This window comes from Anabrus simplex, chromosome 3 (genome assembly GCF_040414725.1).
Source record: "Anabrus simplex isolate iqAnaSimp1 chromosome 3, ASM4041472v1, whole genome shotgun sequence".
In the NCBI taxonomy this organism is placed as follows: Eukaryota; Metazoa; Arthropoda; class Insecta; order Orthoptera; family Tettigoniidae; genus Anabrus; species Anabrus simplex.
In genome coordinates this window covers 429,571,173-429,586,418 of record NC_090267.1, presented here as the reverse complement: position 1 = coordinate 429,586,418, position 15,246 = coordinate 429,571,173, and the positions used below count along the sequence as shown (strand labels likewise).

General features: G+C 37.9%; 1 protein-coding gene across 2 annotated transcripts in view; it reads left to right on the top strand.

Moving 5' to 3' along the window:
* The window catches only part of LOC136866463 (E3 ubiquitin ligase Rnf121), a 186,992-nt gene extending 172,689 nt beyond the window's left edge, over nt 1-14,303 (top strand). For both annotated transcript variants that reach the window (XM_067143448.2, XM_067143447.2), the window contains exon 8: nt 14,078-14,303. In XM_067143448.2, the coding sequence (XP_066999549.1) occupies nt 14,078-14,198 (121 nt within the window). In that variant the 3' untranslated portion in view covers nt 14,199-14,303. The remainder of the gene's footprint in view (nt 1-14,077) is intronic.
* The last annotated feature ends 943 nt before the right edge of the window (nt 14,304-15,246 follow it).

Genomic DNA, 15,246 nt, shown 5'->3' with positions numbered 1-15,246 from the left:
TTATTTTATATAAATATATAAAACCCCGTGTATACTCGGGCTTTCATGTTAAGAGATTAAGAGTTTATTGTTCGCCTTCACTATAAATAAAGCACTGAATTGAAATTCTAAAGTTTCATCAAGTGAGAACATACGATATTACGAGAGCACACTGTCTTCCAAAAGTCTGTCTGTATTTTTTTAATTTTTAAAATTTATAATCTGCTAATAATTGTTCGTCAAAATATTAGGTAAGTGAGCTTTTGAATTGAATTAAAGTTCTTTGTCAGAATAAGAATTCTGTTGAAAGCAGAATTATGTTTCTAAATGAAAAGACACTTATATCACTTGAATTATGTCTTCTTGTTAAGCTCGAACTGTCGAATACTGCTCTGCAAGCAGCAATCTGGAACTCAGCTAACAGCAAGCACCATGATGTTCCATAGTACCACGTCTTAGGAACCATCTCTCGTAGTACCAAGTCCACGTTCTGCGTTGATCTTCACCAAATCTCCGTCGATCTTCTACGTCGTCTCGAGTCAGGATTTCTCGTGTTAACACTATGAGCCCGGCGAGTCAAGATAGCGTCCCTACCCTGTGCCGGCGTGATTTAAACTGTCAGAATAAATCACAGTTTTGTCAGTTTTTGCAGTATAAATAAACAAATTTATATACATATTCTAGAAAAAGTGGACTATCACATGAAATCAATTCAAAAATGTGTACCTTCAGCATTAGAAATATCAGGCTACAATATTGGTACATTCTGTTATCCTCGTTGTTCACGTACTTTAATTTCTAATTCACTAAGAAAAGTTTGATAGTTTTCCGTCACTGAACAACAGAATTACACATTTTTATTCCCAATACCTAGCTTTGTTATGGTAACACTCAAAACATTCTCCTATGCAAAGACAGCAATAAATGGTCGTCATTTTCTTCACAGCACTGTCGGTGTTGTATTTGGACTCGTTGTAGCAAACCTTGAACGTACGCTGCGAGTGTCCTTCCTTCTTCAAACCCACTGCAATATTATTCTGTGTGGAAAATAATCTCTACCTACTAGCCTTCCCGCTGATGATGCTCGTGATTCTTCAGTAATTCAGTACCAACACTACTCAGCAAATCATTTGCCAAACATTCACAAAATTTTGATAGGGGAAGAAAAATGGGGCCTGTTCACAGGAGCAAAATCTTGTTTCCATTGTGTTCGCGTGCTTCTCACTTCCCTTCGTCTTTTTGCGACTGGTTCTGCTGCTGATGATTCATCATCCTGAGGGGCTTGTAAATTTTCATTTTGTTCTCCACAATCACTTTCATACAGATCAGAATTCGAATCGTTTGCAAGTTCCGTAATAATCTGTTCACTTATTCGTGTGCTGTATGCAAGCGTAGGATTTCCTTTACTTGTACTAGGTCTGGAATCCATATCTCGATATACAGTATAAATCAACTACTTGAGAGATGATTGCAGACTGCTGACTCACTAGACTTTCATTCTAAATCTGTGAAGTCATATACCGGTAATCTATCATTAGAACACGTGCGCATAAATGTGAGCTTATCCAACCAGAGTGTGAGAGGAGTACGTTTGTCAGCAATTATGTAAGATCTAGCTGAGTGCATATGGCTACGAAACTTTGTTCCAAGGTTGCACCACCAATCACTATCAATCGATAACACCACCTAACAATAGTAAAGGAAATTGACAACACGTTAAAATAAAATCTAATTCGATAACACAAATAGCTTTTGAATGACTGAATTTCAAATTTCATGGTGGTAGTAGTATTACTAACAGTGGCACTCAGGCACACGCTGCATGGTGGTAACATTACTACCACCAGGCTTTAACACGAGAAAGTCCATCTGACTAGGCCACTGATAGTGTGTCCTATGTTGAAACGAGCACCATTTGATTTGTGCTGTTAGAACTGATTATAACTGTTTCAGAAATAATCACCATTCACTAGATAAGAAATGTGTCGAAGCACTGTTTCTTTTCGTAAGTTGCGATAATTGGAAAATGAGAAAACACATTTCTATGCATAGTTCATCTTTACACTCATTGCACACCATTCGTCTTGTCAGAAATAACTCTCATTCGAAGCACAGTTTATCATGACTCACTTTCACAACAAAGAAATAAATAAATAGCTCTCTCTCTCTTAATATATCATAATGTTCCTTCTCACTGTCACAGTTCCTCAAGTATTCGTGTATGAATCCTATAATTCACAATGTCACTGAATTACGGAGTATGCATAATGTATTATGGCATATTTACAGTTCATTATTATTTAATTTTTAATTTTTAACATTCATTAAATAGTCTATTCACACGAATTGGTTTCAGATGGTACAGTCTGTTACAAAAATTAGTGAACAGTCTTTATGTACAAATTAAAGTGGTAGACTTTGGTAATATTCAAAATAGTTAATGTGTTGCAAACCTACAATCACGATGTTCTAAGTTGAAACAGTTCATGATTATTAAAATTTAAAGTAGTCGTGCTAACTTCAAGTTTGTCAAAGTTAATCACACAGAATTGAGATGTTTTATAAGTTCCAATATTGGCAAAATATTACAAGTCTTATAACTTTGAGGTTATAAACACATTATATTCCGAAGTTCAAATATCCGTGATGAATTGTAAGTCCAACAATTTCTCAAGAAAATCCACTGGTTACTCACTGGTGTTCACATAAACTAAATGTCAACTTGTTGTCGAAAATTACACAAGTATCACGACGTTTCCGTAGAATGAACACTGGATTCGACTTCACTTGTCGCAAGTAGCATGACTGACAAGCCAGCTGTGAGCAAAGAATTTGAACTGGTTTGCTTCGGCCCGGTCCGCGGCTTATATTCCTTAAGGCCAAGGTTACTCGCCAAGTCACAAGAAGAAATGTGGTTTCTTTCTCGCTTATTATCTCTTCAACGCCTTTATGGAATTTGTTGAGTTTGACATATGTTTGCCTTCAGAATACTAGCTACACGACGAGGTATGTCCCATTTCTGTATCTTCATCGGTTAAAAAGTTAGTAAATTTTTATTCCAGTACATTCGAGAGAAAGGCATACAACACGTGGCACTGACGTCACCCGCAGGTTTATCGCTCGTGACGTGTCCTGCTTGCCAAGAGGACCTTCGTATCGAGCTCACATAAGATTTTACAAGTAATGAAAATCATTTTCTCCATATTGAAAGAATCTTAATTTATAATAATATAAGAAATTTATTTTAACTCAACCTATTCAACACAGTACAAGATGTTAACATATTAGTTAAACATCGTTAAAAATCTTTGAGACATGTTTCACCCCTTCTGTGGGGCATCATCGGTCATATCAAATACCTCAAAATTCTACCAGACGTCTGGTTGGAAATTATAAAAATATGTTGCATGAGTGAATACATTAAAAAACATTTACAAGATCTTATCATTAATAAAATATCAAATTAATTAGTGAACACGTTGGTGAATTTTCACTCAAAACAAGGTCGTCATATGTGCAGAAAAATGGTTACAAAATCGTAGTCACCTCGAGATAAATTGAAAGGAAACTCGAGAGGGTAACGCACTCTATCCCCGATTTACAAATAAGTCTTTATGAAATTTTACATTAGCCGAAAGAAGGTTTACATTTTAGAAAAAAGGTGGTTACGTAGTTAGAAATTAGAACCTTCCCCTCTTGTAAGTCTGTGGAGGTAGCTACTGAGATATAAAACTGGTGACCATTACCTGGGCTGGTGTACTGCCTGCCGAAGAATGAGGCTCCCCATCTCCTGTCTTAACACACACACTCTCAGAAATTCGGCGATCTATAAGACAAGGTAGCTTGAAAAAGCTGCCGCTTATATACCCAAGGGGATGGTTCGAGAAGGTTCTGGACTAAATCCGGACACACCCTCTCATTTTTATTGGCCGAATAAAAATCTACAAGAAGCCTGTGATAGGCTGAAAAATAAATACAAAAATTTGTAATTGGCCTGATTCAAAAGCTGGCGGGATGAGAAGGAAGTGTTGCAAACCTTGAAATAACAAAATAAATTAACATTGATTTAGTTATGAAAACCTAGAAACACAAACTTCTTTAAATCACAAATTCTTCCACCTTGCACCAGAGTGCATGACCACATTTTTTTTGTAATGACATCTATGGAGAAAAATTCAAACTTCTTGACTTAAACCAAAACAAAACAAATATATCCAGTCATTTTAGGCAACTTCAAAATAACACATTACTCAGTTGTTCAGTGGTGACATCTTCTGGTCATTGTCCCAACTTCATGCATTAGTGGTTTCAAATTTAGTTTGATAGATACAGGGTAGAGTTCCTTAAGGCGCTTCTTTTAAATGTGCGTGGTTGAGGTTTACCACCCGGTACAATAATAATAATACAGATACTTTAATAATAATACAGATAAATTAATAATAATGTAGAGAAATATTTGTAATGGGATTTGAACCGTTACAACATGTGGAAAGAAGCTCATGGCACGGAACAGTGCATACCTCTGAACAGGCGCAGTAACTACCCTTGTCTTTATTGTGTTCGAGATACTGTCCTGCCTATTTCAATGAGAAGAAGATCCAAGAGATATTGGACGGTCTTTCATATCAAGAAAAGTACTGTAAGTTTATTTCCTTGCATGCACCTGATAAGCCACAAGACATTAGCGTTATAACACAAGAGTCTACCTGGTTCGTTGTTTCTTCCAGCAGGACCTGTGAAGATCACTGTGCCCAAGTCAGCAGTTGCTCCTGTGAGCAATTCCACAAAGAGTTAAAAGTTTGAAAGTGGGGAAAACCCAGCCTTCAACCTTCATGCTGGCTAAGAAAATTTTATTAATAAGAAAATTAAGTTGGCACGGCAAGAGAGAAAGACAAAGTCTCCCTCTGCCAAGAGGTCGTCGAAAGCCACGCCCAGGCTGGTGGAGGCTGCACATCGACCAGGACTAGGAATCTGCCTCCCAGCCCATTTAAACAAGGAAAGAAGATTGAGAAGAAGGGAGTCATTCCTAGGTGCTTCCTCACCCCTCCTGTGAAGGGGGAAATATGCCCTCCATCTGTAGGGTGTATCTCAGCACCAGCAGATCCACCTTCTGTAAAACCTGCAAGCTTCCCTCATAGGAGCACTCCCCGCGCAGAAAAGCGTCAAGCATTCATCTCCATCCTCTGATGGCACTGAAATGAAATGGCGTATGGCTTTTAGTGCCGGGAGTGCCCGAAGACATGTTTGGCTCGCCAGGTGCAGGTCTTTGGATTTGACTCCTGTAGACGACCTGCGCGTCATGATGAGGGTGAAATGATGATGAAGACGACACCTACACCCAGCTTCCGTGCCAGAGAAATTAACCAATGATGGTTAAAATTCCCAACCCTGCCGGGAGTCGAACCCGGGACCCCTGTGACCAAAGGCCATAGAGCTGGATCTCTGATGGCACTATTACAGTGGAACTGTAACAGTTATGATAGGCATCCTACCGAGCTGTGCCAGCTAATCAGTAAGTTCGCGGTGAATATAGTCTGTATTCAAGAAACTAATTTCTGACCAGTTCGTCATTCGGTCTTGAAAAATTTTGGACTCTACTGAAAACATTAGGACTATGCCAACTAGGATTTTCAGTCGTTCTGACACCTACAGTGAATCAGAACCTAGCTGGAGGCGGTAGCGGTACATGTTTTGTTGCCTGTCATAACTACAATTTGTAATGTGTATTTACCACCAGGCCAGCCTCTAAATATCAGTTATATAATTGACCTTATAGATCAGCTCCCATCTCCGTTCCTCTTATTGGGTGATTTTAACATCCATCACTCATTATGAGTCTCTGAAATACCTTGTCCCTGAGGAATGAAGTTGGAGAAGTTGATAGGAGAACTGGACTTAAGCATTTTGAATGCAGGGGAACCTGCATACTTCGGCGTAGCGCACGCAACCTTTTCCCACATTGACGTTAGTCTGTGCAGACATGCTCTCGTTTCCCTGCTTCAATGGGATGTACACGATGACCTCTGTGACAGTAACCATTTCCCCATTGTTCTTACTTTGTTGAAACAGAAATCCGTCAAGACTCCTCCCCGATGGATTAGCCAGAGTTCACATCACTAGCTGTCTTAATACCAATATAAATGGTCCGTTATTGGACATTATAAATTTTCCAGCTAGCTCATTCTTGGTTGCCAGCGTTTCGCCCTCGTGTGCTAGGGCGGGCTCATCAGTTGGTACCTAGCACACCTACCAATACGCTGGCTAGTGCATACCGTGGAGGCCACTGCATAGGCTAACTGGAGCCACCGGCAGTGCCAATGCACTAAGAGACTTTGTCTCATCACTAAAAATTGATGCCTGCTTGGCCATCAGATGATATAGATGTTGATTCCCATAGGAAATCTGAAATATTTGTCCTGAATGAGCAAATTTATAATACCAATATAAATGGTCCGTTATTGGACATTATAAATTTTCCAGCTAGCTCATTCTTGGTTGCCAGCGTTTCGCCCTCGTGTGCTAGGGCGGGCTCATCAGTTGGTACCTAGCACACCTACCAATACGCTGGCTAGTGCATACCGTGGAGGCCACTGCGTAGGCTAACTGGAGCCACCGGCAGGGCCAATGCACTAAGAGACTTTGTCTTATCACTAAAAATTGATGCCTGCTTGGCCATCAGATGATATAGATGTTGATTCCCATAGGGAATCTGAAATATTTGTCCTGAATGAGCAAATTTATAATACCAATAGACCCAAATAGCTCAAGTGTAGACAGTGATATAAATTCTATCACACAATGTATTCAGGCTGCTTCTCAGGAGTCCATTCCATCTTTTTCTGGGAGTCCGTGATGAAAACTCTTCCCTTGGAGGAACAAAGAAATTTCAGCAGCTATAAAAGAGCGATGTCGCACTCATGATTGCTATTGCAGACAGCCTACTGTGGCCAACTTGGTAATATTTAAGAAACTCCGCTCTAAGGTACGAATTCTTATTCTTATTCGTCAGAGTAAGAAAGCTTCACGGGAAGTATATCTCATCCATGACAGATCTTAAGTGTGGATTAAACTTCAATGCGTTTCAGGTGTACAAGGACTAGACTTTGTAGCAAGAATTTCGGTTGCAGGCAGTACCGTCACTGATCCACCCACAGTTGCTAATCATCTAGCCCAGGGGTTTCCAATTGGCGGCCCGCAAGCCCCATGTGGCCCACGAAACTTTATAATGTGGCCTGCGAGAGCATTTTAATACATTATGTGAAGAATAATTACAAAATAATATTTTATAGGTCGTTCAAAAATGTATTATTTTTTATATTCGTTATAGACCCAAGTCCGAACTAGTTCAAGCTTTAATATTATTTCCTCTTTTTTTAAATTCACTTGATCTGAATGGATTATATTTCATTTTTAAATTTTTAAAATCCAAATTTCAGGTAATAACGATTGGTTTTTACATCCCACTAACTACTTTTGATGTTTTTCGGAGACGCTGAGGTGCCGGAATTTTGTCGCTCAGGAGTTCTTTTTCGTGCTAGTAAGCCAGTCGACATGAGGCTGACATATTTGAGCACCTTCGGAATTATCTAACATCGAACCTGCCAAGCTGGCTTCAAAAGGCCAGCGCCTCAGCCATCTGAGCCACTCAGCCCGGCTCCAATTGTAAAATAATGTTTTACTTAAGTAATTACAATTATCAAACCTTTATTTCAATTGAATTATTCATATTACTTTTTCAAAATGGTACTTCTGTAGGCCTACTATATGCAGGATTTTACGAAAATTGGCCTTTTATTCAAGTGCGGCCCGCGAACATGACTAAGGTTTCCAATATGGCCCTCGAGTCTTCACAAATTGGAAACTCCTGATCCAGCCAGTCACTACATGGCTATGTCTGGTTCGAGATTTTACCATCCTGATTACCTTGCTCTGAACCAGGGAGCAGAATGCCATCCTCTCTGTTTTGCTGCTGACACTTCAGAGGATTGTTACATGCCCTGTATGGAGTGAGGATTCCGTAGCACCTTGGCAGTGCAGCATATGGATCAGCAAGAAAAAGCATTCTTGATAAATTGAATAGTGTTCACCACAGTGGAGGTTGGCAACAGGAACTTTCCGTACAAGCCCCATTGCTAGCCAGCTCACTGACTGGTGTGCCGCCTTTACACCTGAGGCACCAGCAAATGCTGTTTTCCTATGCTAAGAATTTGTGACAAATGCCACTTCGCCAAAACTATCCCTGCGTATCCCACAACGGAAAAAAATCAGCTGCATGTTGCTTATCCATGAGCAATGCAGCTGTTCAGTATACGTTGGGATAGTAATTACAGATTGTTTCATGTACATTTAGTTACTTGTCTTGTTAGACAACCCAGTAAAATACCTCCGTAGTTAATATGACGACCTGAAATCGTCCCGGATCTACATACAAGCCCAAAAGTGAACACGGACACCTCCATTTATCGGAGGATCTTCATGTCCATTTTTAGCCCTTATCCAGGGTCAGTACAGTAGTTATTTACACCGGTGGTTCAAGGGCAGAAGCAAAATTAGGATTTGTGTTCATTGTCGATAATAAGAGATTTCTTTTTTGTCTACCTGAAACCTGCTGCATGTACACGGCAGTGCTCTTTGCTATCTTTGAAGCTGTTTGGTTCACACTGTGCAGTGAACTTCTGAGCTTTCTGTTGTGTCCTGACTCCTTGAGAACGTTACAGTTTATTGATACATGTTTCCCGTGGCACCCTCTGATGCATTGGATCCAGGACCTGCTGGTGCGGTTATGGAGGGTTAGCACCAGAATTATTTTTCTGTGTCTCCCAAGCCACATGGGCGAAGTGGGAAACAAGATAGCTCATAGGGCTGCCAAGGAGGCGATCACATTGCTCGCATTGCCTTACAAAGTTCCAACCAGCGATATTTGTTCTCATCTGAGACATTTGATAATGTCCCATTGGGAGTAGGATTGGCAGGCCATCCCTGTTTCAAGTAAGCTTCAAACCATTGAAATAACTACGAAGGTACAGAAGACTTCCCTTCAAGTTCCTCGGAGGGAAGCAGTGGTATTATGTCGTCTTCGGATCAACCCTGGTATAGATGGTATAGCAATGCACTCCTCCTTAGTGAAGGCACAAGACTGCCTGGTGTATACTTGTTGCAGTCATCTGACTATAGTAGACATCCGCAGACCTGGCCAATTAGCGCCGTAGTCTAAAACTCCCGAGTACAATATCTCTCTTTCTGCAAGATGGCAAACAGTTTAAAGTGTTTAAAAGTGAAGTCTCTATTTACTTTTATTTTATTGTTAACTATGTTTTATCTATAAAACTGTTTTTTACCTATGTATTTTTAATGTTTTTTTAATTGGAATGAAATGCATGATTGAATGCCTTATTCAATTTTTATTACATTTTAATATATTTTTAAATCATTTTATAGGAAAATAAGGCATTACGAATTAGATTCACTGATGATTTTAAATTCATAATCATTTTCTTTATAACTTTTTAAAATCCTAGTTAGTGAGTGTTTTAAAATTTTAATTATTATTTCATTTCATCTCATAGCATTAGGGGCCGATGACCTAGATGTTAGGCCCCTTTAAACAACAAGCATAATTATCACATTCATCTTGTGAGCTCTTAGAGTAAGTTTCTATTTTCTTCAGACTTGTATTGTATCATTTTCATCTCTGCCTGATGTTGGCATTTTGAGTATGATTACAACTTATTAAATTTCATTATGGTTCCGTATTGACTTTACATGAATCAATTTTTATTCCTAGACATAAAAGAACTGTTAATTTTTTTAAATATTGTTGATATCTCTTCATTTCACACCAGAATGCCTATCGGTAACAAACAGTACCAGACTAAAAATTAGAATAACAGCATAGCTTCTTCATACATCTTTGTCACTAAAACTACATTGTATTCTACCCAGTACAAACAAGTAAAGCAAGAATAAAATTGCACCTTATCTCTCCAAAGTACAGTATAATATGATACACATGAACACTAGTTACCAACCTGAAATATTTGTCATAGACTGCATAATACTATAATATACAAGATGTATTTTTTTTAATGAGAAAATATACATATTCCAACACTCCCCCATTTTCTCATGATAATATCAACTACACTTCTGTCAACTACCCCTTCATCATAATTCAGTAAGGCTGTAAAAATCTCTTAAGTTTGTTGTTCAGTACATTCTTAGTTAACAAATGTGCAGTATTTCTTTCTGATGCCACATACACAAACTCAGCGAGTCTTTTCTCAACTAGTTCTATACGTACACATGATATCAGTATGTTTTGATCTTTCACTCACATTACCACTTTTGCTTAACTTAATTGCTGCTACATTGTCAGCAAACATTTTACAAGGAGTATCCATAAATCCATAAGCTGTAGTGATAAACTCTTGTAAGTTTGAAATCTTGTTTAAGACACTTAAGGCTATGACACATTAACATTTTATTACGTTTGGATGGCACATTTTGAAGTTACATAGTCGTGGTTTGTATGTAGAATGCCAAAAATATGGTCTTTTTCATTCCAGTTACAACCACTGCAGAAATACACTAGACGAAAAGAGTTGTATACCACTGTTAATGCATAAAGAATGGAGCTAAAATTTGGTGCAGTTAGGTTTGAGATTGGTGCAACCCTTCCTTCTTTTTTTTAATAAAAGCTTAAACTTGAGTATCTATACCTGTGAATCCAATAGTAGGTACTGCTTGTTACAGGTTTCCCTGAGTGCATACAGAACACGTATTAATATCATTACTTCTTCCATAGCCATCTACAGTTAAAGCCGGAAGGTATGCTTGGCAACGCTGTATCTGTCTGTCAAGTGGAGGCCGAGAGAAAAGGGGGCGTGTACGATTTTGAATGACTTCACCCATATTCACTACATTTAGACCAACATGATGATTGTGATAAATGCACACTCTTCATAAAATGGCACTAAGAAACACACACATCAGCAAATGCATTCATTGAAGTTAGAAATACACATTTTACATGAACAAAAACAGAACACTTTAAGAACAGTACTCACAAGCTCAATTATTGTGGAGTGTTGACAGCTTCCTCCGCTTAGTGTTTTTATCCTCACTGCGGACATAACTCGTGTTATTCATCTGCTTTCAGCACTTATTTAACACGACATTGGAAAATATAGACAATAAACAATCTATCGCACCATTATTGTCACGCCTACAATGAAGGCGTTCAAACCAGAACTGTTGAGTGTCATCTCTTCCTAAAGCAGCTCAGGATAGAGAGAACATAAATTATATTTTCACAATCCAGATGGTCTTCGTATACTACTGTTTTGCAGACACAAATACAATGTGATAGCACCACTAACCCACCTCTCTGAAGTTCTTCAAAATAGGGCCTGTTTCATTACTCTGCAGGAGACCTAAACAAGTGTCACAGCTTATCCTTCTGGATGTCCTTATTGTATACCCAGAAATGTACAGCATATTACCCCTGACATCTCAAAATGACCTCCAAAAAATTTCACATGATAAATGTAAGTCTAACTAGTTTATTATTTCCATATTGAGCCCAATAACATCTGTCTTGATGGAATCAGACATTTCTAATTGGCTACAGCCAAACCTCACTTTTCCATACCATCACCACCACCACCACCACCACCACCACCACCACCACAACCCTAGAACACCCTTAATCCTAATTTTCATCTCACTTTCTAGGACTTGAGGTGCAGTAACATTGTAGTTACAACCAATAAGCTATAAGTACTGACTAAACCTTCTTTCTAAGTTATCACTTTGAAAGTGTCTTGACAGTAAATAATTTGCTTTCACAGTTCCAAACAAACTTTTTGAGTAGGGCCTAACTCTTTTTCCTTTTAGTGCAAATAATAATAATAATAATAATAATAATAATAATAATAATAATAATAATAATAATAATAATAACAATAATAATAACAACAACAACAGTGTTATTTGCTTTATGGCCCACTAGCTACTTTTACGGTTTTTGGAGACGCTAAGGTGCTGGAATTTAGCCCTTCAGGAGTTCTTTTACGTGCCAGTAAATCTACCAACACGAGACTGACGTATTTGAGCACCATCAAATACTGCCGGACTGAGCCAGGATCGAACCTGCCATGTTGGCGTCAGAAGCCCAGCGCCTCAAATGTCCGTACCAGTCAGCCCGGCCCTTTTAGTGCAACGTTCGATTTGTTCCCTTAAACATATGAGGCAAGACAGTGTGTGTACATCAAGATACAGCATCCAGCAACTACAGTAAAGTATAAAGTAAGGCAATTGAGATTTAGTAAAAAGCAAATTTTAAAATCCCATTCATTGTATGTTACAAAGATATTTTGACAACCATTTTTACAGCTGCAAAACTGATGTTATTCGACATCACAGAAAAGGAAATGATTTGTTATAGCCTGGAAACTTTGATTTTATTAAGAGTTTAAAAGATTTTTTAACGTCATGGTAAACATCCAGCAAAATCAGGAAGTTGTAGAGAGAGAGAGAGAGAGAGAGAGAGAGAGAGAGAATGTGTAAATAGAATAGAGAATACCTTGAAGAAAATATTTTTATGTGTCTTGAGCACATAGATTTTATGCTTTGGCTACAGCCAAATTATTCATATTTTTCAATACAGTTCATTAGTTATTCAGTTTTACAGTTACTGAGCGAGTTGGTCATGCAGTTAGGGGCGCACAGCTGTGAGCTTGCATTCAGAAGATAGTGAGTTTGACCCCCACTGTCGGCAGCCTTGAAGATGGTTTTCCATTTTCACATCAGGGCTGTACCTTAATTAAGGTCTTGGCCACTGCCTTCCTGCTCTTAGCCCCTTCCTGTCCCATCATTACCATAAGACCTATCTGTGTCGGTGCGACGTAAAGCAACTTATTAAATAAAAATACTTAAAACACTTTTATTCATCAGCATTTGTGGTACATATGGCCTAACTGTCTCCTTTCGATTAGTCATAGACCCTGTCAGGATGTAGATTTGCACTTTTCCTGCCATTGTCTAGCATATTGGTCCATTCATTCATAGGTCATCCCTTGGATGTCTAATTCCAGTGTGTAACCCATCTCTACGATTGTATCTGGTTACTTCGTAGCACGTCCAGACTATCATTGTTTTCTTATATCTGTGTTGAAAACATGATTGAGCCTAATAACACCAGCTACTTGAGCATCATTTTGTCTATGATGCTAGTTAATTATCTGCCTCTTCTGTAATTGGCAAACATTCTGTACCGTATAGTGCAACGGAATGGACGATGCTGTGATAGATCTTCAATTTGAGATGGTCTCTCATTATTTATGGTTTCATGTAACATTTGTTATTCAGGCTGCAGTAATCCTTGCAATCACCTCTCCTAGAAGTTGATCATTGTTGGTAATTGTAGACCAAGATATTTAAACATTTACAGCAGGTTCTTGCCTTGGATTGTTCTGACATGTTTGTTTTGTTTGTATGTAGAAAGATAGGAACACAATGACAGGTCAGGTTTAGAAGAGGGACTATAGAAAAGGAGACAAGAACGAACATGAAAACACAAAAGGACAAGGAAAATCTGAACATCTTCATGAACTTCTGTCTTACATTAGATGGACTCTTTCCTCATAAATCCCATTACTTGTCAGCCCCTGACGAGGTTGTTTCCGCTTCCCAACTTCATCAGGAAATTTTCAGTCTTGATGTGGGGGAAATGTTGGATAAGCAAAAAGTTGGATAAACATGTTTGTCCTTGTTTCTTTTTCCATCCTCCCTCTTCTGATGCTGACCTATCATTGCATTTCTCTTATGTTTTCCTATTCATATTCCTTTCACTATACAACCTAATTTGTCACTTGTTCTTTCCTTACTTCCCATTACTTATATATTTTATTCTTTTGTATATGTTTTTACATGTATTCATAAATCATTTTATTTTACTTAGTCTGAGTAGAATTTGCTGATTTTGTTACGAACAAGTAATGATAATAACAGCTTTAAAATAATGGAAACAAAAAGTATGTAAGTATTGTTCACATCACCGATGATATCAGATTCAGTTTTCCTCAACTCATATTGACAGATGGGAACGCCCTCATGTTCTCTTTGGACAGCTGCTGGACTGGATCCGGTGGCTGGTTGCATGGCAACCCTTGATTCTTTTCCTTGTACAAGGCATTAACTGGGCTCTGGGCCTGGAATGAAAGAACTGCCTTTTTCTTAAGTGTTCCTTCCATGTTGTTCTGCCATAATGTTCACTATTTTTACTCATCCTGCATGTCAGAAATAAAGCCATTTTCTCAAACAGAGTTTGTTTTTTCCTTCTATGTGTATGACCAGGTTTCTTGATTGATTCATGCATGCATGCCATCCACAGGTTCCAGTTATTGATTTTTAAAATCGGTGAAAAGTACAATATTTTCTTTGTTTAGGTAGAACAACTTATAATATTATAGTATGTTGACATTTATAAAAATATATGATTTTGAGAAAATTTTGGGACATTGAACCCAGACTTACTTATATTTAACATTTAAGAGGACATAGATATAGGTTTGCATGATATCATGAAGAAAGAGTGGACAAGGTGATATTGTAAACTGATTGTATATTGATATGTAAGAGATTCAGAAGTGTTGAATGGAATAAATATTAAGAGTGTTGAAAGAGGGACATGTAAATGATTTTTAGTGAAACTGAACTCCTGGTCATTCTATTCAATATACAGTTCTAATGTTGTCTTATACATTTTTGTATGTGAATAAGTAATCACTTTCAGGTACTTGGTATGTGGAATTGGAGTTTGAAAAATGTTGTCAACTCTGATTATAATAGAATATTTATGATACCCTCAGTATGAGTAAAATGCACCTATTTTGTAACTGGGATGAAACAAGCAAAACAGTTTAAATTGTCAAAGTATTTGATTCCGTATTGTAATATCCGACTGGTGCAACATCCACGATACAGCAAGTCTGGTACGGGGAAACACAAAATTGGAAAACTTATTCTGTGATGGTCACCAGCCTTCTGTGAAGGGATGGCACAACAAGAAGAAGATCTTTTCATGTACAGTTTAATATCAAATACTAGAACAATATGTTTATGTCACTTTTGTTACATGCATAGTTCAGTTTTCATTTCTAATTGAATTCATTGATTTAAAATTTGTGCATGAAATAACCTAAGAGTACTAATTTCTTTAAAATCATTTTAAATTAAGGTAAACTTACACATAAAACAATCATTTAC